Here is a 26,853-nt window from a genome sequence, read left to right on the forward strand (position 1 = left end):
TAGACAGGTTGCTCCTGTCGCCCCTTTTTGACAATGGGGATCACCTTTGCTCCCTTACAGGATTCGGGAATTGGGGATCCCCGGCAAAATCATTGGAAAGTGCCAATATATATTTTGCCCAATTATCCTTATCTAAACAAAAAAGTTACATGGAATTCCATCCGGTTAAAGAGCTTTGGCAGGTGCAATTGCCTCTATGGAGACCAAGATTTCCTCCTTAGTGAAAAAAATCCTTACTGTAGGATGAGATAAGTCGGGGAGAAATAGCCCTTTAGTTAGGCAGAAAGTACTGGCATACAGAGCATCAAAGTGCTCTTGCCAAACTTTAGCAGTGATGTTATTGGCTAGGGGGGGCTGTGTTTCAAGATTTCCTCTCCCCATAAGAACCCAAAATTTCCTAATATCTGATTGGGAGCAAGCCACCCTAAGTTCTCTCCACTTCTTCTAATCCCAGTCTCGCTTTACCCTTGCTAGGAATAGTTTGTAAAACCTCCTTAATTTGCGCACCAGGGGCATATTCCTAAGTCTAATAGCTATGGCCAATCATCTTCTTACTGACCTGCATTCCCTTGTAAACCATGGGTTTGCCTTGTTTGCATCCCTCTGTTTAGAACTAGGATGGTGAAAATAGACAGCAAAATGTTGAGCTAGATGGTCAAAAAACTTTGCATGCAAAGCACTAATGTTCTCCGATGGACTCAACTCATCTGGTAGAGATTGAATCACAACCAGGTGAGCCTCATGCTCCTGCTTTATGGTGTTAAGGTTGGTCTCATCCCCCATAACCATTGGCCATTCAAGAATACTACTTCTTTTGCAGTCATTTTATTTTTAGCAACACTCTCATGTTCACCCCAGGGGTATGCCAGCCCCTAACTTAACGGATTGTGGACACTATCACAATTTCTAACTATAGTCATATCAATGACAGTTGGCCATAGTTTAAGGTCCACAAGAATGCAATTGATGCAACTAGCATCAGTTGGACCAATGAAGGTCAGCTCCCCTCCTCTATCTGAACGTGTTCTACCATTCGTGGCTTGCAGCCTATATTCAAAAGTCAATGCATGCATTTGTAATGCTGAATGTGACCATTTCCTTATTGGTGGGAGATCAAGAGATGGAACTGATCATAGTTTATCCTCCTCATTGACATCATGGATATCCTCCCTGTCTAGGGGCTCAAACGTCACATTGAAATCATCACCTATAATTAGTTGGTGCACAGGCCACCTTGTATCCAACAGCACATCTAGGTCTTGGAAAATGGGGGATTTGCCTCCTCTAGTGCCTCTTGCGAAGGTATTATAAATGTATATAGTCCTGCCTAATCTACCTCTTAACCTGACCACTAGAGTATCCAGGCTTTTGGTAGGGAGCTTTTTGATGTCGGTTTAGCGCAATGCTGATCAAGATCGGCATACCTTTTGATGGTAGACCCTGTTTAGATGCTACATCCGGATACTGAAATGTCACAAAACCTGGCACAAATGTGGGTGTTAAACTCCATGTTTCTTGCAATGTACAGATATCATGCAAGTTGGTGAGCTCAATCTACCAGGGCAGGAAAAGCTTACCCCTTACACCAGCCAAATTCCATGGAGCCACTTTCAGCTGGTGAAGATCTACAGTCAGTGACGGGTTGAAATGATCTTGGTCGTCCTGAGTCACATCTTTCTGGGATGATGTGTGATTGCGAGTGTCAGTGTCTGTAGTATGGTTGGCAAATCCCTCTTGTGTGTGGCTCTCTGACATGTAGTTAGCAGGTTCTGACCCAACCCTTAGATTTACTGCTGTTGTTGTCCCAACACATGGTGAGGGATTTACGTTTGTGGCAGATCCAGGGGCACCAGTTATGCAATGTATGAGTGTAGGGCCTGATTGTAGTCAGTCCTTTTCTGCCAAAGGAGATAATGGGGATGGCCTTATAGATATCAAATTAGAGGTAGAATGGGAGGTTTAGCTAACCATCTGTCACTTGAAATTAATGTTCAATGTTAATGGAGAGCATGTCCTAGCTTCTAGGGCAATTAAATTATCCACTCTACTTTCATCAGCTAAGGAAAGTTCTACAGCATCTACTGGGCTGTTAGTCAGAACACACCTTCTTTCTCTCAATAAATCATCCCTTATTATGACCTGCACCCCTTTACATGCCTAATCCAATGGATGGATTTGTTCTTCATGAACTCCTCATACTCATATTTTGCGGAGTTACCACCTTTGGGTACATTTGTCATGTAGATTATATGGTGATGGGTAGTTTTAACTGAGGTCTTAGCAGGTTGGCTATCTCACACCCCCTTGCTTCTCTAGGGGAGTGGTCGCTGTGCAGGTGCCCTCACGAACAGCGCATGGCCTTCCTTGATCTCCATGGCCCCCTCTACAAGTTTTGCCTTTGGTGGTAATGTGCTCTGTGCTACAGTGACCTATGTTGCTTGTGGGAGTTGTAGGGGTAGCAGGTGGAGCTACTCATGGGAGTTGTAAGGATTCTTTCCAGTTAGCATCAACCATCGAGGGTTCTACAGCTGGTAAGATTTCAAAGCCGAGCAGTCTTTCCTCTCTGTCAAGCAGCTTGTGGATGCGCCCGGTGAGAGTCCCTATTGTAGCTACGAGAGCAAGAATTTCCCTATAAATGTCTATTTTAGTAGGAGGGTTTTCTTGGCCCTCTATCCCTCCACCCCAGCTCGAGAGATGTTGTCTGCCCTTTCGACCTCAATGTCCTCCTTATCCTCCTGTCCCCCTTGGATGATAGCAGTATCCAATGGGTCTGGTGAGTCTAGGAGAGGTAAAAATGTATTGCTGCATGGGAAATCGTCTATGGTAACAAGCACAGCACTGCCCGTGTTAGACAGGTTTTTGGATAACATGTCAGAGGCCTCTGGTAACTGCTTCCTGCTGACTGCCTTTTTAAACATAATCCGGATATGCCCAGATTTTATGGGGCTAGGAGATGCACGAATGGCGGTCAGATCAAGGAGCTCCTCACACTCAGTCAACAAATTATCTTTGTGGTCAAGCACACCAGCCCCTACAGAGGGGCTCGAGCTTCTGAGCTTTATTTCTCATTTTCTTCTCATGTGCTCCTCCCACCTCTCCCTCAGCTACTCTTCTCTACACCATTCCACCCCAATGGCTGAAAGAGATAAAAGAAGAACCCATCAGCAGGGGAGAAGTATAGAGTTCTCTTTTTCACTCTAAAATAGCTCTATAATAGCGCACAGTACCTTTTCACAATGCAGTGTCAGCAATCCTCCAGAGCAAGATTTTAGGGGGGTGGCCCAGCCCAGCCTCTTCCGGGCTATAACAGGTGAGCACGGGCCCGCCCTTGGCCCGGCTGGAGACCGCGCTCCCTGTGCCACAGGGAGTCTCAACAAGGTGTAGAATGCAGGTAAGTGTGGCAGATAGGGCCCATAACAGTAGCAACATGTCCTGCACCACAGGGGGAAAGGCGGCGCTCTAAGCACCAGACCAGGGGTTCTGGCGCTCTGATGCTGGCCCAGCACCAGAAACCCTGGTCCTCGCAAAAACCACGACATCCGATGATCAGAACGATGCCGCCGTCCTCCACGGACTCAACACCGGCCGACCATCAAACTGCTTCCAGGCAAGCCCGATACTCACCCACAGACCCTTCACCTGCCGTAGCTGCAGCTTCACCAACTGCCGAACACCCGCACACCCTACCCCACCAGTTAGAGCAGAACCCAACCACCTCAGATGCATACTACTCAACACCCGCTCCTTCTACAAGCATGCTGCAGAACTCTGGGACCTACTCCACTCAACGTCCCCGGACATCGCCTTCCTAACAGAGACATGGATGAACCCCTCCTCTGCACCCGGCATTGCCATAGCCATCCCAGATAGATACAAGATCACCAGAAGGGACCGCACCAACAGACCAAGAGGAGGAATTGCCATTGTCTACAGGAATACCCTCAGAATCTCGACCTGCACGTCAGACAACTCCAGCACCGCCAAGCACCTGCACTTCCAGAGCCACACTGACCCCAACACCACCCTCAGAGGAACACTTGTTTATAGACCCCCGGACCCCGGCCACAGTTCATCGACAACATCTCTGACATCAGCAGCATGCAAGCTCTTGCGTCCACAGACTACATCCTCCTCAGAGACCTGAATTTCCACCACAAGAACACTGAAGACAGCAACTCCGCCGCACTTCTCAATAACCTCGCCAACCTCAGACTCAAACAGCTCGTCACGACTCCAACCCACACCGTCGGACACACGCTCGACCCCATCCTCTCAGCCAGCAACCACCTCACCTTTAGCCACACCACCAAACTCCACTAGACCGACCACCACTGCGTCCACTTCACCTTCAAGAAACCCACTGTGCACCACCACTTGCTACGGATCCCCTACCGCAGGTGGAACAAGGTCACGGAAGACCCACCAACAAACACCATACACCAACACAGCCACTAGCAACCTCAGGCAATGGATCAATGACTGCGCCAACACGCTCGCCCCGATCAAAAAACCCTCAAACAGACATACTGACAGAAAGGCCAATTGGTTCACCACCGACCTCCAGGAATCCAAACAGACTTGCCGAAGACTCGAGAAAAAGTGGCGCCATAAGAAGACACCGGACAATCACGCAGCCCTAAAGAACGCCAGCCACAAGCACCACCAACTCATCCAAGCCACCAAAAGGACCTCCTTCAAGGAACGCATCGACAACAACACACACAACAGCAAAGAGCCCTTCAACATTGTGAAGGAGCTCTCCAACCCCAGCTCCAGCTCCAATGACATCCCGCCTTCGCAAGACCTAAGTGACTCCATAGCCACCTTCTTCCACCGCAAGATCGCAGACATCCACGACAGCTTCAACACCCAGACCCTCCCCACAACTGCCAACACTGCAGACTCACCGCCCCCCAGCCTCACCAACCACCTGCTCTCCTGGGCCTACGTTAATGATGACGACACCATCAAGACCATGAACACCATCCACTCCGGCTCACCATCCGACCCCTGCCCTCACCACACCTACAATAAAGCAAACCGCATCATCACTCCCCAATTTCGGAAGATCATCAACAGCTCCTTCAAGACCGCCACCTTCCTGGAAAGCTGGAAACACGCTGAGATCAACGCCCTACTCAAGACACCCACAGCGGACCCAAAGGACCTCAAGAACCTCCGGCCCATCTCCCTTCTTCTGTTCCCGGCGAAAGTCATCGAAAAGATCATCAACAGGCAACTGACCCACTTCCTCGAGGAGAACAACATCCTCACCTGTCCCAATCCGGATCCTGCAGTAATCACAGCACAGAAACTGCAATCATCGCTGCCACTGACGACATCAAGACCCTACTGGACAATGACGAAACTGCAGCCCTCATCCTCCAGGACCTCTCAGCCACCTTCGACACCGTCTGCCACCACACCCTACGCACATGCCTACACAATGCAGGAGTCACAAAGGAGTGACAAAGCCCTGGACTGGATCACCTCCTTCCTCATAGACAGAACCAAGAGGGTCCTCCTCCCCCTTTTCGTTCCGAAGCCACCAAGATCATTTGCAGCATGCCCCAAGGATCATTCCTCAGCCATACCCTCTTTAATATCTACATGGCACCGATCGCCAACATTGTCCGCTCGCACAACCTCAACATTGTCTCCTACACCGATGACACTCAACTGATCCACTCCCTCACCAATAACCCCACCACCGCCAAAACCAACCTCCACGAAGGAATGAAGGTCGTCGCCAGCTGGATGCAGACCAGCTGCCTGAAACTCAACTCAGACAAGACAGAGGTCCTCAACCTCGGATCCACGCCCTCCGCCTGGGATGGCTCCTGGGAGCCGCACACACACCCACCAACCACACACGCAACCTGGGGTTTATCCTGGACTCATCACTTTCAATGACCCAGTAAGTCAACCCCTTCTCCTCCTCCTGCTTCAACACCTTCCGCATGCTACGCAAGATCTACAGATGGATCCCAACCGGAACCAGAAATACAGTCACACAGGCCCTCGTCAGCAGAAGACTGGACTGCGGCAGCGCCCTCTATGCAGGTTCCTCGATCAAACTCCAGAAGAGGCTCCAACGCATACAAAACGCCTCCACACGCCTCATCCACGACATTCCTCGCCACACCCCCATCACTGCCCACCTGAAAGATCTGCACTGGCTCCCAGTCAAGTAGAGGATCACCTTCAAGCTACTCACCAATGCCCACTAAGCACTACACAACGCCGGACCAGCATACCTCAACAAGTGTCTCACCTTCTACACCAAGAACCGCCAGCTTCGCTCTGCCGACCTCACCCTCGTCACCGTCCCATGCATCCCCAGGACTTCCACCGACGGCAGATAATTCTCCTACCTCGCTGTCAAGACATGGAACACCCTCCCCACACAGCTGCGACAGACCCAGGACCTGCTGACCTTCAGGAGACTTCTCAAGACCTGGCTGTTCAAGCAGTAGCTTCACCCCCACCCCCGATCAGCGATTTGAGACCCTCACAGGTGATAAGCATGCTCTACAAATAACTGATTGATTGATTGGTTGATTGAAGTCTGCTGACTCTGTGACTATTATGAGAGAACAAATTCTCCTCCACAGGGAGGATTCTTAATGTTGTGTGCACCTTCATTCTAGTTATGCCTTTGTTGCTCTGCAAGGAGAAAAGAACTCTCAAAAATGTCCTTTCTCTTGCCCGCTACAGGACTGTCCATTTATATATTTATGGTGCCTGCTAATAAGGGCAAGTTTCGTAAGACACCATTCTGTGTCTCTTTTTTTTACTTTGTTTTTTGTTGCAATGTTTTCTATCATGGTGTGCGAGGTGGCCAGTCTTAGCACAGCCATGTTGCCCCTTGCAAGCTTGACATAAAACCTGTGAGTGTTGAGCTTGAACAAGTACAACTATGATTAAAAACATATTGGAAGCAGTAATTCAACTCTTTAACAGACGATATGCAGTCAGCAGAAGGGGGATGACTTCACAAGTCATCTTTTAGAAGCTTGTGTTACTGCATTCTCTGACTTCAGTGGGACTTTTTTAATGGCCTCGAATCCTGCAGTCAGCAGCAAAACAGGTTCCTGTGCTGCTCCCTGTGGACAGCGGGTTCTGTGTGCTCATGTGCCCCTTTTTTCCTTTGCACATTTTCATTTTGTTATACTACTCTGCTTGTTGGGCCAGCCTTGCATGGCTTAGTATTCCATTGTCCACCTTCTAATGTTTTTTTATTTCCCTTGCACTACCAAAAGGCCACATTTTGTAGAATATTGTTTACTTTGAGATCTCTTTTTTTCTTTGTGTCATGTTTTTTTTCTATCATGTTGTCTACAACGAGTTCAGACGTCGCAGAGCATTTTTGCTCCCTTTGGAGAATAAACGTTACAATATGTCCGTCAATGGAGAGAAGACAAGCTTTGCATTTTCATCAAACACAAGTATGTATTTATTTAATGTGTTGTGTTAGTCAGACGATCTGTATATGGTGATATGGATCCGAAGCAAGGCGGCTGACTTCACAGCATAACTTTTAATAAAAAGTGTTATTAGGGACTTCTTCCAACTCTCTATAGCAAAGGTTTTCATTATCAAAGGTATTGTGGATCAATGGGCTGAAGATGTGCTACCAGTCCTTGGACAAGGAACGGGGGTATTAAACCCTGCTTGCTATCCCTATAGTTGTGTAGGCAACCATGGGGCATATTAGCAAGAACCTCGTTAAAATTATCGCCGTTTTAGCGGCAGGAAACTGCCGCTAAAACAGCGATAATGGGCTTGCTAATTTGCGTTATAGAATTCCAATAGAAGCCCATTTTAGATGTGCAGGACATCTAACCTGGACTTCTATTGGTTTTCTATAATGCATATTAGCAAGCCCATTGTCGCCGTTTTAGCGGCAGTTTCCTGCCCCTAAAACGGCCATAATTATAACGAAGTTCTTGCTAATATGCCCCCATATTTTTTAAGGGACTCCCCAGTGAGGATATTGTGACATAAGTAGTGGACTATATAACCCTGGGGGCATATTATCAAGACAGGCGGTAAAAGTATTGCCGCTTTAGCGGCAGGAAACTGCCGCTAAAGCGGCGATAATGGCCTTGATAATATGCTCTATGGAATTCCAATTGAAGCTCATGTTAGATGTCCTTCACATTTAACATGGGATTTAATTGGATTTCCATAGAGCATATTATCAAGCCAATTATCGCCGCTTTAGCAGCAGTTTTTTGCCGCTAAAGCGGCGATAATTTTATCGCCTGTCTTGATAATATGCCCTCTGGTTCTTTTGGCAAGTGTGACGCCCATTATCTTTTTCGAACCCTTATAACTTTTTCATTATTTTTTCATTCCTGACCCAATAGCAAAACAACTGCCCACAAGTTACATAATTTTCCTTTTTCGTTTTTGTTTCCCTAGCAGATTTTGCTTGTCTTGCACAGACAGTATTTTTACCTGGGGATCTGTTTTGATAAAGTTTCCTGACATAACTATCCTGGGGCTCCAATTATATAATTCAATTGTTATTAATAGATGTTTTTAGAAGTGCTTCCGTGTTCATGCATATGTATTTAGTAACTGCCACTCATTCTTGCCTCAGCAAACATATTTCTATCTGGTTGCTTAACTAATTTTTTAATGTTTTTTTTTAAGCAAAAAGATAAACATAAATAAATCAAAAGTATATTTCTTATTTTTGTATCACAAATAACAACAAAGTTACTAATCAGGATATATACCAGCTAAAATGTATGTGTGCATTTAATATTTTAATGTGTACTAAATCATTTCAATCTATTTTAAAATATTTAAATAAACAAACACATTTTCAAACATACAGGCCTTTCATTTTTTCAAAAGAGCAGCCTTGTGGGTTACTTTAAATGTATTCCTGAGTAGAATAACCTAGATAAACTGACTTGTATATCTTAACTCCTCAAAACATATCCAGCGACTAGGAAAATGTGCTTGCCTTTTCCCATGACAAAACAAAGATATTGGAACTTCTTATAATGCACTTTTCTACCTTGAAATATTAAACGTTTCTAATAGCTCATTAAATAACTTCCAAAAGGGAATTTAAATTAACCTCTTCCATGCTCGTGACGGAACCGTTCCGTCACGAGCCACGGGTGGGCTGTGCTGGTGACGGAACGGTTCCGTCACGGCCCTGCCGCCGCGCCTGCGCTGCGCGAATTCCGCGCCTGCGCTGACGTTCTAAAGAACGGGCGGGGCCGTGACGGAACTGTTCCGTCACAAGCACAGCTCACCCGCGAGCTGTGACGGAGCGGTTCCGTCACAAGCAAGGAACCGCCGCTCGGCCGCCCCACCCCCTTAGCACTGCGGCGGAATAGCCGCCGCAGCAAAGGGGTTAAGAATAAAAACAATCCATTTCTCATGATACAAGAAGTAATGTATGGCTTTAAATTGTGTATGATTCAGTAAGAGATTCTATCATTTTAGTAAAGAAAAGAGAAACGCTTACAAAAGAACACACAAAGTAAAAAATATTTTTGTGGTTTTAGTCTAGCTTCTCTTAGTGGGTAAAGGTCAATCTGCTACAGCACCACTGGATGATTATATGGATAAAAGACTTCTAAATGTTATGTGTTTGCTTTCCATGATTTCATGGAAATCTAGAATTAGTTATCATAACAGCTTATTCTTGTAAAGAAATACTGCTCTAATCAGTGCATGCCAGTGCATCACATTTTGAAAAAACGAATCAAGGAGATTTGCACACTTATTTAAAATCATGACTAAATTATTTGAGCCCGAATTCAATCAAAATATGTGTTTGAATTGATATGACCTAAAGACAAGTATTCTTCAATTCTGTTCAGATTATGGTGTACATAGTGTAATAGGAGAACTATTCACAGTTAAAATACCTGGGATAAAATCACAAAATCCCCTCTGATTCTGTGTATAAAAACTATCTGAAAAAACAATGGAATTATCTAATAGAGCAAAGCTTTCTTATTTTTTAGTTCTGAAGAACATAAGTTACTTACCTGTAAACTGTGGTTCACCAGTATTGGTGTCTTTCATAGATTCACATGCTTGAATATTTCCCGTCGTCGAAGTGGGAGTCCACGGTACATAAAATAGCAGTAATATATGCATATATAGATGAAAAAATTACATAATCATACATATATACATATAGAGCAATAAGATATAAAAATATCATAAAGTTAAGAAAGTACCATAGAACAGAATAGGCCCATAGCAGCCTAAGGGAGAATTCACTTTAGTAACACATTAGAGTCATTTTAATGGTCCACATTCCAGCCAATCAGGCTACAGCACCCTCTAGAACCTTCTCCTCAGAAGCCCAAGTCCTCAGATTTTCGTAGCACAAAGTGTTCAAGAGTGCATGAGGAGAAGAGAGCCTCTGAGGGGAGGAAGGGTGGGTCGCATGTGAATTTATGAAAGGCACCAACACTGGAGAACCACAGTTTACAGGTAAGGTAGGGGTGTCTTTCATAGATTCACATGCTTGAATAAGAATAGAAAGCAGTAACGCACAACATGAGTCATAAAGGTAGCATAAGCAAAGTACATAACACAACTGTGCATACTATGATTAGTTTGAGAAAAAACCTTTATGACTGGAGGCGGGAAGCAACAGATGCTCACCTTATTGGAAAAGATTCCGTAGCACCGCTTGTCTGCGGCGTCTGCTTTTCCGAGACAGTAGTGCTTCGTAAACGTGTGTCTGCTCGACCACGTTGCAGCTCTGCAGATGTGGTGTAGAGGCACTCCCGCAAAGAGGGCTGTGGAAGTTGACACCGCCCTTGTGGAGTGGGCTCGTACAGGAGTAGAGAGGGGCTTTCCAGCCCGTTGGTGGCAAAAAGCAATGGCAGAGGAAATCCACCTAGTGATGGATTGTTTGGTAACTGGTTGTCCTTTGCAGACTGGGCCATAGGCCACGAAGAGCTGATCTGATTTTCGAAAAGGTGCAGTGCGCTGAATGTTGAATTTCAAACAACGGTTTAAGTCCAATGAATGCAGGGAACGTTCTGCAGGAGACTGAGGATTAGGGAAAAATGTCTTAAGGATGACAGGTTCATTAAAGTGGAAATCGCTTGGAACCTTAGGAATAAATTTTGGGTTGGTGCGTAGTGTAACCGCTTCTTTAGAAAACTGAAGAAAAGGAGGTTGGATCGTAAATGCTTGAATGTCACTTACTCGCCTGGAGGATGTTAGTGCGAGTAGAAGAGAAACCTTTTACGTGAGGAATTTTAAGCCCGCTGAATGGATGGGCTCGAAAGGAGGTAGGAGGAGTTGAGATAGGACAAAATTTAAGCACCAAGCAGGCGGAGGGCGACGAAAGGGAGGAAACATCCGAAAAAGGCCCTTGAAAAACTGTTGGATAATTCGAGAGGAATATAATGACGTGGAACCATCATGACGGAAGCGGGAGAGTGCCGCCAAGAAGACTTTAAGGGTGGAATGAGAAAGTCCTGATTTTGCAAGGGACAGGAAAAAAGGCAGAATTTGTTCAGGCTTGGCGGTCATTGGATCCAAGGCTTTAGTGTGACACCAGACACAGAAACGCTTCCACTTTAGTTGATAGGTTTTAATGGTGGATGGAGAACGAGCATGAGCCAGCACTTCTCAGCAATCTGCGTCGATGTTTAGACGTGCAAACTCATTGTGTTCAGGTTCCAGGCATGTAGCTGGAGATACGCCGGATCTGGATGGCAGATTTGCCCTTGCTTTATTGTCAGGAGGTGAGGCAGAGGATGAAGCGGAATTGGATCGCTCTGAGAAAATAGGAGGAGATCCGTGAACCATGGGCGCCATGGCCACCTGGGTGCTATTAGGATGACATGACAGGGTTGAAGCCTCATCCTGTGTAACTAGAGGGAGCGGAGGGAAAGCGTAGATGAATTAGTTCAACCAATTGATCGAAAATGCATTCCCGCTCGACTCTCTGTGGGGATGACGACTTGCATAGCGTTGGCATTTCCTGTTGGAGGCAGTCGCAAAAAGATCCATCTGTGGCTGGCCCCACTGACGGAAGATGAACTCTAGAGTTGGTTGATTGAGTTCCCACTCGTGATTGTCTGTGAGAGACCTGCTGAGTGAGTCCGCTAGGACATTGGAGACACCCTGCACATGGATCGCTGAGAGATGGACTTGATGGTGAATCGCCCAGTCCCATATTTCTTGTGCTTGCCTGGAGAGCAGAAGAGACCTCGTGCCGCCCTGTTTGTTGAGGTAGTGCATGCTGGGGGTGTTGTCTGTCTGCACCAGCAGCGATTGGCCCTGCACTACCCTCTGGAACGATTTTAGGGCAAGGAAAATTGCCAGAAGTTCTAGGCGATTTATGAGCCACGTGCGTTGAAGTGCAGTCCACTTTCCTTTCACGGACAAACCTTCGAGGTGTGATCCCCAACCCTCCAATGATGCGTCTGTCGTGAGCGCCAGTGTCGGAGTCATCTCTTGAAAAGGCCGTCCCATGGAGATGTTTGGAGGGTGAGCCCACCATTCCAGTGCAGATTGAATGCGGGGCGTGAGGTGAATTTTGTCGTTGAACGATCCCGAGATCTGTTTCCACTGCTTGTCTAGTTCCTCTTGCACGACTCTCATATGTAGTCTGCAATGTGGAATCAGATGTATGCAAGAGGAGGCCATGCCCAGGAATGATTTTAACGTCCGGACAGAAACCTACTGTTTTGACTGCAGGGAAAGTACCATTTTGAGAATGCGGTCCTGTCGTTCCTGGGAGACAAACACCTTTGCCAGTTGAGAATCTAGCAAGGCTCCTAGAAAATCTTGCTGCTGTGATGGGCGAAAGTGTGGCTTTTGGCGATTGACTGAAAGGCCCAAGGTGCAAAAAAGTGAGATGCAGACCTGAGTGTGCTGATTCGCCACCTGGTATGATGGAGCCTTTATAAGACAGTCGTCTAGGTAAGGGTAAAATTGGATGCCCTGAAGGCGCAGAAAAGCAGCTACCGGAGCCATGATCTTTGTAAAGATCCTCGGTGCTGAGCGAAGGCCGAACGGCAGGACTTTGAACTGGAAGTGCAGATGTCATACTGTGAAACGAAGATATTTTCTGTGTTTGTGGTGGATCGGCACATGAAAATATGCGTCCTGGAGGTCGATAGTGGAGAAGAATTCTCCGGGATTGAGGTAATTTAAAATTTGTAGTGTTAACATTTGAAATGTTTTTGCCGTGATGAATTTGTTCAGGGCCCGCAAGTCCAAAATAGGGCGCCACTCTCCCAACTTTTTCTTGATTAAAAAGAAGCGGTAGTAAAAGCCCTTGCCCTGCTGCCCCTGCGGTACCACTTCGACAGCCCCTTTTTTTATCATCAATTTGACTTGAGCCAATAGTTCTTTGTAATGAGGTGGGGCGGACCAGTAGGTGGGCGGGTGGAAGGAAATGTTATAAATTCTAGAGTATGTCCCTTTGAGATCACATCCAGGACCCAATGATCGGAGGTGATGTTTGACCAATTTAAGATGGACTTGGAGATCCGACCTCCAATTTTCACAGACGTTGTGTACTTTACGCTGGGGTTGTCACTGTTTCTTAGCGTTGGAACCACCTCTGTACGTGGTTTTTCTCTGGTATGGTCTTGAATTGGTCTGGCGACTTTGAGACTGGTAGTTATTTCGGTCTATTGTCGTTATAGGAACGATATTGGCTGGAGCCACGAAAAGTGGAAGAGCTGCCACCCCTACCACATGCTCCTCGAAACGGCTGTTTCTTATATTGGAGGGTTGCTAAAGCCTTGGCCGTATCCGTATCCTTTTTAATGGATTCGAGTGCGTCATCGACATGTTTGCAGAAGAGCGAATCGCCATCGTAGGGTAGATCAAGAACTCGTGCTTGGACCTCTGGACGAAAAGCAGTTGACTTCAACCATCCCTGGCGTCGCAACACAGTGACCCCCGCCAATTGCCTGAATCTCGTAGATGAGATGTCGACAGCACAGTCGATGATCTCTGAAGAGATCTTCTCTCCCTCCTGCACAATGGCTTGCGCTTCCGCGCGGATAGCCTCCGGAAATTGTGGAATTAACGCTGCAATTTCGGACCACATCTGGCGGCCATACCGTCCAAGAATTGCTAGGGAATTAGCCGCCCTAACTGTTGTGGCCGCCATAATGGTAAACTTTTTCCAGATGGAATCCAATTTGCGGCCCTCTTGATCAGGGGGAGATGTGAGTGGTGTTGCAGGATTGCGAGACCTTTTCTGAGCCGCCTGTGTTATGACCGAATCCGCCTTTGGCTGAGAAACGAGGCATGCTGGAGAGTTCGCAGGCGCTTTATATTTTTTATCAAGTCTAGGTAAAATGGCCGGGATCGAATTAGACCGCTCCATTAGTTTGAGACCTTCCTTCCAAATGTGATTGATGATCGGAATGGTGTGGGCTTGCCTCTGAGGAAGGTCTTTGAAATCATATAAAAAACAGTCTGTCTGTTGGACTTCTAAAGTGAGGTGAAACCTTTTGGCAGCACGGATCATCAAGTTGTGAAAGCTGTCAATGTCCACTGGAGGTGAAGCTCTTGGCGATGTAGGCGGAGTAGAAGGTGTTTGGGCCCTGTAGTCATCCCAATCAGCGAGGACGTTGTCCTCGCCATCTTGATCCGTGTTTTGAGGGTCCTGGTCCTCATTATCAGTATCCTGCTGAAGGCGTACTGGTGATTTGGGTGTTACTGTAGGTACAGAAACTTTTGGTTGTGGAGGAGGATGCGGAGCTGGAGAAGCAGGTCTAGATGGCGGAAACCTGCGATTATAATCATCCAGCATGTGCTGCAAATTAGACACTAAAGACAGTGGTATTTGTGTAATCTGTTCCGTTATGGGTGTTTCAGAATGATCTATGGGGAAAAGATGTGCCCCATCTCAGGTTTCCTCTTCCTCCTCCGCGTCATAGTCCTGGCACTTAATGTTAAGTTCAGAGGGGCTAGACGCGGGTCGAAACGCATCATCGACATATGAACCGTCATTAGAGTCCTCCTCCGCGGACTGAAACAATTGTTCAGGAAGAGCAGAGCCACTCTTTACAGGACTTAAATGCAGAAGAGGTACATGTCTTTTGACCATTGAAGCGGTGACCACTGTGAAAGTGGTGGCTGAGGCCAGTGGATGGTGTGAGGTTGACAAGCTCATCAACGAAGCGGCAGAAGATTCTGAAGGAGGCTGAATTGTCAGCGCTGGGTCTGCTGATGTAGAATCTGTAACCGGATGTGACTTCCCTTTATTCTTCGCCGACGAAGGTTTTTTCGCCATCGACGAAGAGGGTAGCGTCGACGCAGATGTCACCGTCGACGAGGATACTGTCGTCGGAATTTTACTCGTCGACGAAGGTGGGACCGTCGACGAGGATGCAACCGTCGACGGAGTTGTCACCATCGACAAAGAGGTTCCCGTCGACGAAGGTGTAGCTTTCGTCGACAAAGATGTACGCGTCGACGAAGATGGACGCGTCGACGGAGGCTTTTTCGTCTACGGGGAGGTCCTGGCAGTCGTCGACGAGATCTTAATGATGGAAGCAATGGGTCTCACCTCATGGGTCGTCGTCGACGAGGTGGGCGTCGTCAACATAGTTCCAGAACATATTGAACATGTCGTCGTCGACGTAGAGACTGCATCAACTGATTTGGTCGTCGTCGATGTCATCGACGGACACGTCGACCAGCCCGTCGACGAGCCAGTGCCCGTTTTAGAAGATGATGGCACGGCTTTGGACTGTGACGCCAGAGAACCAGGTCCCGTAGGCGTTGGAGGCAAGTCCTGTGGGGAGACATTCTTAGAGACTTCAGCAAGTCTTCTTTTCTTGAGGAATGGAGAGGGCATCTTCGTCTCTGACCCACACTTCTGAGAGGTCTTGGAATGAAAAGAAGAGACACTCTCAACCTCCGAGACCACTGAGTCAGATGTCTTCAACCTCTGTAGCCACATAAAGTGTACCTGTTAGCCAATTTGTGGTTAAAAAACATTTAAAAGACCAGAGTGACATGCAAGAGCCTAAATTTTGTGATATTTATGGGAAAGAATACCAGGGCTAAAGGAGGTAATCTATATATGGCCTTAGTAGATCTCTCTGCAGCTTTTGACTGCGTAAGGCACTCAAAGCTCTGGGAGATCATGTCTCAGCTGGGGGTTGATAGAAATATTATCAATTTTATTCGTCTCCTTTATAATGGAGCCAAATCAAGCGTGCGATTCGGTTTGGGAGGAGAACCTACTGCTGCTTTCCAAATAGGTAGGGGGGTCAGGCAAGGCTGTGTCCTAGCCCCCTTTCTTTTTAATCTTTATATTAACGGGTTACGCGTTAGGGCAGGCTCACCTTAAAGATGCCATTGACTTTCCACAGATAGGCACTCGCCCAATCCAAGCACTGTTATATGCGGACAATGCTGTGATCTTGTCACGTACTCAGAATGGCCGGCAGAAGACTTTAAGCAATTTCCATAATTTTATGAGGGATCTTGACCTCAGAATTAATACCTCAAAAACTTTTATAATGATATGTGGTCATGGTAATAAAAAGCATAGGGATATCTTCGTGGAGGGAAATCGGATCACTGCCACCAAGAGCTTCTCCTATCTAGGTATCCTATTTAGTAATAACGATACCTGGGCTAAGGCTGTTGAAGCAAAGAAGCTGGCACTAGTTAGAACTACATACGCTTTAGTCATTTATGCAAAAAAACTGGGATGTAAACCACCTCTTGAGCTTTTAAAAATATTTAATGCTAAGTGTGTACCAACTGCCACCTATGGGGCGGGTATTTGGGGGGTTGTGAACACCAACTCGATTCAATTAGTCAAAAACAATTTTTTAAAGTATGTTTTATCGGTCCCCTCCAGTACCTCCACTTATTTTTCACACGCTGAACTGGGTCTTCCACACATATCAGACTTCATTAAAGCAGAGCCCATTCTCTTGTGGCACAGGATCTGGTCGTGTGATGAGACCACCCTCAATAGAGAGGTATTACAGGATAGTCTCAGCCTGGATGGTGTACAAAGGATACCCTGGGTTAAGTTTATCCAAGATTTAACGAAAGATATGGGTAAACAAAAATACTTTACTAACCCTGACACTATTACCTTGATTACCAGGAAAAAGCTAAGAAAAGATGTACTCTCATACCTGGAGACCCAAAGACTATCAAGGAAAACAATTAAGCCCAGTGTGATGCAGCATCAGCTGGTTCTTACAACTTTTAGCTTGCAGTCATACTTAGCTTTTGTGCCGGGGGCTTATGACAGGTTCCTACTAACAAGATTCCGACTAGGTACAATACATAGGCTTGTCTCCTTTCCCGCATTGAATGATTGGGCTAACAAATTAAAACCTTACCCATGTGACAATTGGGCACCCCAATCATCGATACACATTGTTTTATTTTGCAAATAATATGGTTAAAGTGGTCATTGTGTCTTGTCTCTCCTCTTTATGAATCTATGTGTGTTTAATGCAATTCACTCCAACTTATTTGAAGTTGAATATGTAATAGGAGCTATTTGCGAGGGGGATCATGGACCAACTATTTTTCTGTTGTTTTGGAGATCGCCTTTCTGCCCCACATTGCATGGGTGTATGCATTTATTGGCTCTGCACTACCCATGGAACAGCCTCTCTGTCTCTTAAAGTCTTTTTAGAAAAAGTACGGCAGTACTTATAGTTCTTAACTTCATGGTCCGGATAGAGACAGTAAATGCATTTACTGTGTGGATCTTCATGAAACAGTCTCAGTTTGCCACAGGATGAACATTGTCTAAATAAAGATTTCTTTGAGGAAGACATTTGTCAAGTGAAAATGAGCTATGAAGTAGAAAAAACTGAGCAGAGCTCAGGGAGACTCCCTTCACACGACGTACGGTAGAAAATCTGAGGACTTGGGCTTCTGAGGAGAAGGTTCTAGAGGGTGCTGTAGCCTGATTGGCTGGAATGTGGACCATTAAAATGACTCTAATATGTTACTAAAGTGAATTCTCCCTTAGGCTGCTATGGGCCTATTCTATTCTATGGTACTTTCTTAACTTTATGATATCTTTATATCTTATTGCTCTATATGTATATATGTATGATTATGTAATTTTTTCATCTATATATGCATATATTACTGCTATTTTATGTACCGTGGGACTCCCACTTCGACGACGGGGAATATTCAAGCATGTGAATCTATGAAAGACACCCCTAATACTGGAGAATGGTAATTCCAAAGCTTTCACCAAAAGAATCCAATTTAAAAACGGATTTGGTTAATATTCAAAGCAAATATAATAGCGGGCAATGATGAATAAATATGGACATTTGCTCTATAAATACATTCTTCTTTAAACTTTAATTATGCAATTGTGGCTCATCTACCATTGGTAACGGGTAAATATGGATTACCTTCTCTCTTTGAATGAGAAAGCAGTCAATGAAATCTCTTAGATTGTTGGGATCCAGGGTTTTCTGGTTCTTTTCTACTCTTTCTACAATGAAATCTTCCAGATACTTAAACAGCTTAAACATTCTCTTGTGGGGTCCAGGTAAGTGGTCCATTATCCTCGGATACATCTCATACAGCTGTAAAGAGAAAATCAAAGCAAACATAAGCCATATCAGGCCTTCCTGCATTAATTAGCTTTAGTGGTCAAAAATATTGTAATAAATAGTGAGGCTGCATGAATTCCTATCCATCAAGGAAACCTCCACATTTTCAATTCACTTTACACAAGAGTTTGGATTAAGGAGTTGTTATGAGTACAATTGCTGCACAATTCAATTATGCAGCACAATTACAAAGTGAAATAAGCCACAAAGGATACTTATTGTGTGGGAAGGTATCCTTTGAGGGTGCCTGCATTGGCAATAGGCAGCCACAAGTGCGGCAGCACTAGAAGAGAGCACAACTTTGTAAATATGGCACAGTTCTGCTCTCTCTTGTTCACACAATGCAGTGCAGCATTCTGACTTGCTGTGCATTGTGTGAATGTTTAGTAAATCTGGGCCTAGGAAACATGCTGCAAGCATGCAGATGAAAATCATGGAATACTCAATGACAGTTAGTGAACTTTAAAAGTGGTGTAAAGTAAATACTTTCTAGAAATATATTTTATGTATGGCATTATTTTGAACCAAATTGTCCCACGCAAACATTTCCAAGTTGGTACTTGGTAATAAGATCTGATTATACTCTACATGGAAAGAACAGGGATAACAAAACAAAACTTATACAATTCTCGCAATCGGAAGTCTTACACACCAGACAAGCAAAAAACGGTCAGCTATTCACAACAATTCTACTTTAAATTACACAGAGATTGCAGGGTCAGATGGCAAACGAATTACAGCAATATAGATTACATTAAAACAGCTTAATGTATATGAAAATCCCACTACATATGTCATGAAGTAGCAGCTAAACTACTGTAGCAGTAAGTGCACTCTTGAACCAAGGAACCAAAATGAGCAGTATGTGTCTCTAATGAATTATCCATCAATTACCATCTTTCATTATCTTATGGACATGCAATAATTGTGTCTGCAATGTTAGCATGTCTTTTAAAATAATTAAATTTCACATTGAAGTACACAATTTTCATTTTGAAAACGACATTGTTACCATACAATACTTTTTTTCAATTTCATAAAAACCTTTAATCTGTATGTGTGTCACAAAATTCCAGATTTGCAGTTCAAGCAAGTATATTGTATGTCCCCTAATTTCAGTTTGTGATTTTCCCCAAGCGATTACATATGTTACTTACACACAGGAACAATGAATCAAGGTTTGGACTCTGGTATGTCAGTGTTAAGGACAATTCGACCATACCGGTCACAACATGATAAGAATATAGTACTAGTTTGTTAAATATAGTCAGAATGCTATTTGTGAAAGGCATAGAAAGGTGTGACATTGTGATTCGTTTACTGGGTGTAATAAATTGAGTTAAGGTTTGGGGTAGACTACTATTCAACTCAAGGAATATGCACTACCCTTGTCTGGGTAAATAATCAAAGTCATTAAATTAACCTGGTGTCAACCCCCTGGTAGCTATGCCACAGACCAGACAGGCTTAGCTCAGGGTAATGTGTAAAGTATTTATGCAGAACAAAAGAAGAGTTATAAATTCGAAATCCCCCCAAAAAAAATCCTAAACCAAAATAGAAAAGTAGAGTCAAATTTAAGGAGTAAAATTGCACCAAAATCCAGTAAGGGGGACCGTAGATATGTTTTTTTAAGTTTTTAGTAGGAATAGTGCCTAGCAGCAGAAACCACATATAAGAGTCTATGCTTACAGTAGCCTGGAACCTAAGAGCAATTTTACATTGGCTCAATGAAGCATATCAGATATATGAAGCAGGGTTGTCCTGGTCAAAGATTTTACCCAATTAGATACTGACTGCAAAGAATTACATCAGATACATGAAGCAAGTTTATCCTGGTTAAAGATTTTGCCATATGACTTTAGTCCCTCAAGTTCCAATCCACCACAAAAGAAAACGTCTGAAGTCACACAAACTCAAGGGGAGGCACTTGGAGATTCACAAGGTGTCAGACCGCGGCCAGCAGTAGGGTCCAGACCTAGTCCAGTTGCCCTCATCAACTGGACAGCTGCAGGAATGGTCCTTAACCCTGTTTTAGTCCTATATCTTGAGCAGGAGGTCAGCCTTCCAAACCTTGTGGTCCACTTCTGTGTCCCTGGTACATGACAGACCAGGTCAAGTCCTCTTTTATCAGATTGCAGATAGCAGGTTCAGCCTTCCAGTCAGGTCCAGGGTTCTTCTGAAGTGGGTGCCTGGAGATGCTACACGTATGCCAGGCATGAGCTAGTGTGTGGGAATGACTCCTGGACACACATTAACCAATGGGGTAAACGTTCTATGGCCAACCCAAACTATTCTGGGCATTTTGAGTATAGTGAAATTCTTCAGCCAAACTAAACTTGGGCTCTGAAGGCAAGGTGTGTGTGTGGGAGTATACCAAAGTGTCCTTCCACATCTAACGCTAAACTCCAGTTTGGGGCAATCACTGTTCCATAATAAAATCAAGAGGCAAACGTTTGGTAGAACAAAGTAGGTTTGGTCAACAATCAGACTGTAGATATCCAAGTATAGTTTTGGTACCTTGTTTCCCTTCTGTTCAATAGTGCCACAGTGCCATATGTAACACTCAGAGACAAAAGTGTAATCTAACAGAAGTTGAACTTTCAGCAGCCATACAGTGGATACATAAGAACTGTTTTGGCATCATGTTTCTATTCCATTCTAGTGTGCCCCAAAGTGTTGTATGTGAACCCACCAAACCTGTGAATCAGTGTTTCAATTCAAGCAAGATTCAACACTGTAATGTCAATGTGTAACTTGGCAAAAGGGTTTCTTTTGACACATCAAACTGCAGTGTCTAATCTGCCACAGTCCAGATACACTGGTAGGACTTAGCTACATTTTACGCTATCACTCTAGTGAATTTCATTATAGGAAATGCAGCCCACTAGTGACATTTAACTTACACGCCCTGGGTATACATTTTGTACCATATACTAGGGATATATAGGTAAGTTAAAAATGCCCAAATTAGGAATATGCCAACGCAGCCATTTTTAATAGGGATGCACAGGCACTTTCCTACTGATTCGCAGATGTATTTTGCACAGGGTTCTAAAGCCATCAAAAACATAGGGCCCAACAAAAGGCAAAATATACTGTGTGGCATCACAGAAAAGCTAGATTTCCACACTTGGATGGAATATTAAAGAAAATTATCCGTAGTGCTTTGTCAGTATGGTCAGGGATGTTTAGGCTATAATAAATTCTTTGTGGATGAGCACTGGTTCCTGTACTCCACACAGCTCTGCAAAGGAGTAAACAAATCTACATGTGACTCAAAATTATGAGGCATTAGCTCGTCCAGTTTTGAGAGACATTAGAAACCACATGATTTAAACAGATGGTTCAGCTAGCAAGTACTACGAGTTATCAAAAATATATATTGTATGTGGAATCATCCTATTTAAAGAAAACCTTAGCAGATAAACTATGTATTACAGCAAATGCTATATATATATATCTCAAAACTATGTTTCTGGAAATCTCATTAACCACTCTGCGACTGCATGTTATTGGTACAAACACCACCATCCCAAGCTTTCTTTCCTGTAAATGTGCCTGTTTTCATGAACACTGTTTAAGGGCTGCAAAAATGTAAGATCTTGTGCCATTGCTTGCAAACTAATCTACTTTTTCTACAATGTCCTTCAAGAAAGAAGAAAACGTATTCCGATTCTGAGTGAGAAGGAAATCAGTACTACATGAGCATCTCACCTATGACTTTGTTCACGTATTCATTTAAAGTATTAATAGAGCAAACTATCACCAAAATGGGATCCTGGCAGTAACTGCCTCAACGAGGATGGATAAATGCTGGAAGGAAAATAAAGAAGAATACCAGATTTAATAAGGGATGAACCAAGTTTTCAAAGCTTTTCAAAAATGCAGAAGATCAGCTAACGATCTGAGGGAAACAGGAAGGTGATTCCAAAGCTAGGCAGATCTCACTATGAAGGCCTGCCATCCCACCCTGTCTGATCTTCCTGAATTTGGAAATGCAGATAAGATTGGCAGATGAGGAACGAAGGTATCTTCCTGGAGAATATCTTTGAAAAATATTTTGTTGGAGAATCGGGTCTAGACCATGAGGTGTTTTAAAACAATACATAGGGATTTGAAGGCGATTCTCTGTTTAACTAGTAACCAGTGAAGCTCCTTCAGTGCATCCAATGCAAATGATCTTATAGGCCTATCCAGATCCAGTTTAGCTACTGCAGCTTTAACTCTATATTGTCTGTTTATCAGGAATTCAGGAGCTCCTAAAAGAAGAGCAATGCAATAGTCCAGCCTACTTGAATCACACTGCACAAAGTCAAGTTTCAGCTATTGTCGGCAGCATTGGAGTTTCTATAAACCCCGAAGAAGCGAGAAACATATCTCCACTACTCTGTCGATCTGACCCTCAAGGGACAGTTTATTGTTTAATGTAACCACCTAATTATGCACTTAGTCCATAGGTAGTAAATCATCCTTAGATGACAATGGACAAAAGTTGTTGGGGAGAGTCAGAGAAATTTGGTTAGAATAGCAAAACAAGAGCTCAAATTTGTCTCAATTGAATTTAAGGGAGTTGGAATTCAGCCAGGTGTCAATGCCATTTATACAATTATGAAAGACATTGTCCACTATCTGAGAGTCACTATCCAGTGACAAAATAAGCTGAGCATTGTCCGCATAATTGACTAGTCTGAGGTAAAGGCTTTTGATAAGGGTCACTAGCGGCACCCTCTATATATAAAACAAATTTGGAATAAAAGTCGACCCAAGGAGGATTCCAAGTTTAACTTCTCTAAAAGCAGAGCAGAATGGGGGAAGATCAGTGACTTGGCAGTGCTCCGATAGATAGGATTGGATACATTTTCAGTGCAGTTCCACCTACTCTGACCGAGGTGAGTCTATCCAGGAGAATTTTATGGTTTACTATGTCAAAAGTGGTCGATAATTAAGTAGGATCATGATCGCTAGATGACCCGTATCGACTAGCATCTGGAGTTCATCCATGGTAGTGAGTACAGCGTCTTGGTTCCAGGCCCTCTTGATAATGGGATCATTTTTTACTGACATAACACTCCAATAGTTTTACCGGAAAGGGTAATAGTGAAATCGGCCTGAAGTTACCAAGGGCTGCTGGGTCCAAAGAGGGTTTTTTTCAAAATGGGGATGACAGTGGCTTTTTTCCAGGTCTGTGGTACTGTGCCAGAGTTCAGCAATGGATTGCAAATCTGGTACAGCAGTGAAAAAGACTCCTCTGCCATGTCATTATAGACCCTGTGCATCAAAGGATTAAGTGGGAGCCAGAGCATGTAGATTTGGCTAAGGGTGTTTAATGATACTTTATTTGGTTTAAAAAATCATAAAAGGGTGGACTTACCACCATGCAAGCGGTATTTACATCATAAAAACAACACAAAATCAACTTTAAATCAAGTTAGGAATTAATATCATGCTATACAAAAATAGCGGGGAAAAGGTCTAAAAGGAAAAGAATAAGGGATGAAAACAGTCATCTAAAGTAGGTTCATAGTTATCAAGCTTACACCTGGAGTTTTACAAAAGATAAACTGACTTGGGTAGGATACAGGCAGGGTGGAAAAGAGATTCAATGATTAGGCAGCCATCAGAGACTGCAGCAGCTGACGGTTAGCCTCTCAACTGAGAGGAGTTCCTGATGTTGTCCAGAATACTACCAAAACTTTCCTCAAAGAACTGGGCAATGTTATGACATAGTTTTTGAGACAGTGTGAAGTCCCTTTTCATGCATTCAGGGTTGGGGACTTCATGCATGATGTTAAAGAATTTTTTTTGGTATTGTTGGGTGCAGCAAGAGTGGTGGTGGCAGTATGGTCAGCTTTTCCTTTATTAATCTCGTTCTTACATTCAATCAATCAAACAGCTTTATTTGGCTTTTGAAATAAAAACATAACAGCACAACAAATTGATGCATGTTCAACACATAACAAAATCCTAAGGATGTCCTCATCCTTATAGGAGCTACACCATTTCCTTTAATTTCCTGCAGTCCAATTTCAGTGAGGGGTTATACCAAGGAGCAGAGGGACAGCTGTGCTTTTTACAATTTGCCCCAGGATTACAGTATTGAGGAGTTCAAGAAATTTCCCTCCATGATTTTATAATTTTCTTCTACCAAATGTATCTAGGTCAAAGATAGTAGACATGCACTCCAAGTTAATGCCATACCCTACCAATATGTGAAAAGCCAGTTGCCGTTTTGGTGGTATTGAGTACCCTAACATGAAGTTAGAAAGTTATTAGCGCATGATCCGTCCAGCATAGAGGGAAGTGTCTTTGATAGTGACCAACCGCTCTCGGGCAAAGATAAGATCTATGGTATGGCTCTGGAATGAGTGGGGCCAGATACCAACTGGAGTAGCCCCGAGATATTCTTTATATTGTGGGAAAGTGAAAACCTCTTCAGCACACAAATTAAATTCTCCTAGAATAAAAAAGTTGGAATGGGCCATGGCCATGTTAGAAATAGCCTCTATCAGAGACTGTAGGTGTGAGGCTGGGAGACTGGGGGGTCGGAGGGGGGCCGATAGCATAAGATTCCTGACACTAACAACCTTTTTCAGCCTTCAAAGAGAGGCCCATCAAATCGGGCCCAGTATGTTCAATGAGAGCTAAAAATACAAAGCTCCAGCTTTCCTTCAAAATATTTTCCAATTCTCCACCTCTTAGTTTTACGCAGTTTATTAAGGGAGGTTATTATATCCAGGGGGGACATGTAAGACCTAGGTTAATGGTGGAGTCTGGAGTGGTCCAGGTTTCTATAATAAATAGTATATCACATTTATCTCTTACTTAACAACACATTGATTTTAGTTGAGTGCTTGAGAAGAGACCTCGCAGTAGACCACATTTCAGAGAGCCAGGTATTGTGGTGGATTCGGATAAAGTTATCTCCTCATTATGTGCCCTGGGGTCAGTGTGTAATTATTTACCAGCTTACTGAGATACAGTAGTTGCTCTCTGGTGTAGCTCATTCTGCCATTTGGATGTCTTGAGGTTTCACTGTGGGGACTGGCAGCATGTCTGGCACTGTGTGCAGTTGGTGTGGACGGGCGCAGAAGGGCTGCCTATGGTGTGCCATCGGCACGCCCGCTGTATTCCGTCATGCCTGCATCTGCATTAAATTGTCTCCTCTGCAGGATAAAGGAAGAGTAGAGTGGAAGCGACAATGGGGGCCATTTCAAATGTCCTGCTCTTACAGATGGGTATAACATGCAAATCATGCTTTAAAAACTAAAAAGCCTCACAATGTTCAAAAAAGTTAAAAAATCACCTGATACGAGGTCATTAGATATGTGATGAAGTCCCCAATTGAAAGGTTGTTTGGAAGGAATACAGCCCAGTGGGAGGTTTTTAGAATGCTGGCAAAAGTGAAAAAATCGGACTTGTTCCACAATAAGTGTAATGGATTAAGCATGTCTTTGCCTTGGAATCTGTAACAGAGGTGTGTAGATTCCATCTGGCAACTTTTTGGGCAGGATGCATATAGGAAATGTATACTTTTTATAGGCTCCCACAGTTTTTTAATTTTGGACTTTGGATATATGTGCTTGACCTCCAAAGTAGATGAAGCATGTCAATCAGACCACAGTTACGTGTGTTTTGCCCTAAAGCTAAAACAAATGTTTTACAGACTCCGAGATTTGACATTTTGGTAAGTGAACTGTAAATTTAGCACAAATGTTTTAATAAACTGCTAATGGTATAAATCTGAAATAGAAGATGAAAGAGCTGTTTTACCACATTCATGTTTATTTATTTATAGGCAGATTATAGCATGAATCAGACTCATCAAGGTAACAAGACATTGCCACAAACTATAATTGGCATACAATGGATTAGGAATGGATTCAAAATAAAAGTGTGTCAGTTAATGTAGGTAAATAAAGATAAAAATGTGGGAAATAAGGTAGCAGTAGTCTAGGAGTCAACAGCTAGAAAGATAGGCTCAAGAGGAAAATGAGTATGAGGGGTCATAGCCCCATTCAAATGATGTAGCACCAGAGGGGCTTGAAAGTAAGTCATGGGGAGAGCAATACATATTGGTAAATCTCTCATAGGAATCCTGTTGGCAGCGAATTATAATTGTAACATGCCTGGAAGCATAGTTGTAACATCAGAACTTTGTATTCTTTCTGGATATGGCCTAGGAGGGATTTATTATGAATTTCCATACCTTGGGTGCACTTCATCGGAAACATTGTCCTGAAGTAGACAAGTAGAATGTATT

At 43.9% G+C, this 26,853-nt stretch overlaps 1 protein-coding gene across 1 annotated transcript in view; it reads right to left on the reverse strand.

The window, feature by feature from the left end:
• Window positions 1-26,853, reverse strand: part of LOC147692387 (cytochrome P450 2A13-like) — a 977,490-nt gene that overhangs the window by 574,588 nt on the left and 376,049 nt on the right. The window contains exon 5 of the mRNA XM_086938609.1: window positions 18,390-18,566. Coding sequence (XP_086794735.1) covers window positions 18,390-18,566 — 177 coding nt within the window. The remainder of the gene's footprint in view (window positions 1-18,389; window positions 18,567-26,853) is intronic.

This window comes from Lissotriton vulgaris, chromosome 9 (assembly GCF_964263255.1).
Source record: "Lissotriton vulgaris chromosome 9, aLisVul1.2, whole genome shotgun sequence".
In the NCBI taxonomy this organism is placed as follows: Eukaryota; Metazoa; Chordata; class Amphibia; order Caudata; family Salamandridae; genus Lissotriton; species Lissotriton vulgaris.